Genomic DNA, 1,238 nt, shown 5'->3' with positions numbered 1-1,238 from the left:
TCAACCACGTATGGCTTTCCTGTAGGCGATGATCTTCCTGGCTTCTCGCTCACCTGTGTCCATTGCGCCGTCGACGGTGCCGTAGCGGGTGATGTGGGTGTGCTCACCTGCCCACAGCAGCACCTGCCGAAAAATGAAGCGTTAAGATCTCGAGACCAATCATCAGTGGCTGTTTTAGTTTTATAATAACTCAAATGCTCCACAACGAGGTAGATACTATAGGACTTTGCTACGCACCGGCTTCCCAAACTTTTCCACAGGTTGTGCAAGGGGCTGACGGCTATTTCGCATGACAGTGTTGCCTCCTTCTACAGTCACATAGGAATTGTAGGATCCCCTCATCCAGACGTTCTTCTGCCACTGAGTCCTATTGACGGCATTAGGTTATCGAAATTAGTTAAAGATAAAAATCAGAGTACTATCTAAAAGCTTACTTAATAGACAACTTACCTTCTGAAGAAAGTCGGTTCTGGAATTCCTTGGCCCATGACATCAGAAAGGAAGGACACCAGGTGCTGCTTTACTTTTTTCTCGCCGAGATTTTCCATCGTCTTGGCATACTCTCCTGGGACGAATGCTTGCAGCATGTTTCCCTGATTATGTACTGTCAGGAATTCCATGATTCCTTTTAGCCAAGACTGCAACAGCAAAAGTAATATACCTTCACGGGAGCCATTATTTCAGCTATAATTTTCATACTTGTTATATGGATTGATCGGTTGGACCTATTGTGTATAACTCTGTGAATTAAACTTATATACATTGACGTACTCTTTCGCCTAGGATATTATTGGTGAATATGATGTTGAGGCTGAAGTTTGTGTGTCCTCACCATGGGGACTCCCATCCCAGCTGCACCTTGTCCGCGAGTCCAAGCTCCGTTACCTGACCGGTGTCAAACCAGAACGAGTCAGTGTCAACACAATGACTCTATCCATAACTATTCATAATGCGAAAATATTATAAGAGTAAATATTACAACAGAAAATTAATCTAAAAAAAATTCATGATAATCTGTGACGTGGGTTGCCACGCAGAATTGTGTCCTGGCGAAAATTTTATTCTAGTGCAATTATTCATCAGTGAGACAGGAGCGATGCCTGACCGCCAATGCTTCTCGGTATTTCTGCGGCAGGGCGGGCTCGAAGAGGCTAGCCTGGCGCTCCTTGAGGTGGCCGACAGAGGCCGTGACGAGAACGTGGTCGGCCAGGTAGGAGGCACCGTCCTGAGTGACCACT

The 1,238-nt window shown here is 45.8% G+C and overlaps 1 protein-coding gene across 1 annotated transcript in view; it reads right to left on the bottom strand.

The window, feature by feature from the left end:
* Nucleotides 1-510: 510 nt before the first annotated feature.
* The window catches only part of LOC125036931 (spermine oxidase-like), a 15,595-nt gene continuing 14,867 nt past the window's right edge, over nt 511-1,238 (bottom strand). Inside the window, exons 7-9 of the mRNA XM_047629890.1 lie at nt 1,106-1,238; nt 772-885; nt 511-638 (exon numbers count right to left, since the gene is read on the bottom strand). The exon at nt 1,106-1,238 is cut by the window's right edge and continues 83 nt beyond it. Coding sequence (XP_047485846.1) covers nt 829-885; nt 1,106-1,238 — 190 coding nt within the window. The 3' untranslated portion in view covers nt 511-638; nt 772-828. The remainder of the gene's footprint in view (nt 639-771; nt 886-1,105) is intronic.

This window comes from Penaeus chinensis, chromosome 22 (genome assembly GCF_019202785.1).
Source record: "Penaeus chinensis breed Huanghai No. 1 chromosome 22, ASM1920278v2, whole genome shotgun sequence".
Taxonomy (NCBI): Eukaryota; Metazoa; Arthropoda; class Malacostraca; order Decapoda; family Penaeidae; genus Penaeus; species Penaeus chinensis.
The sequence above is the reverse complement of the archived record's forward strand: the minus strand, read 5'-3'. Positions and strand labels throughout refer to the sequence as shown.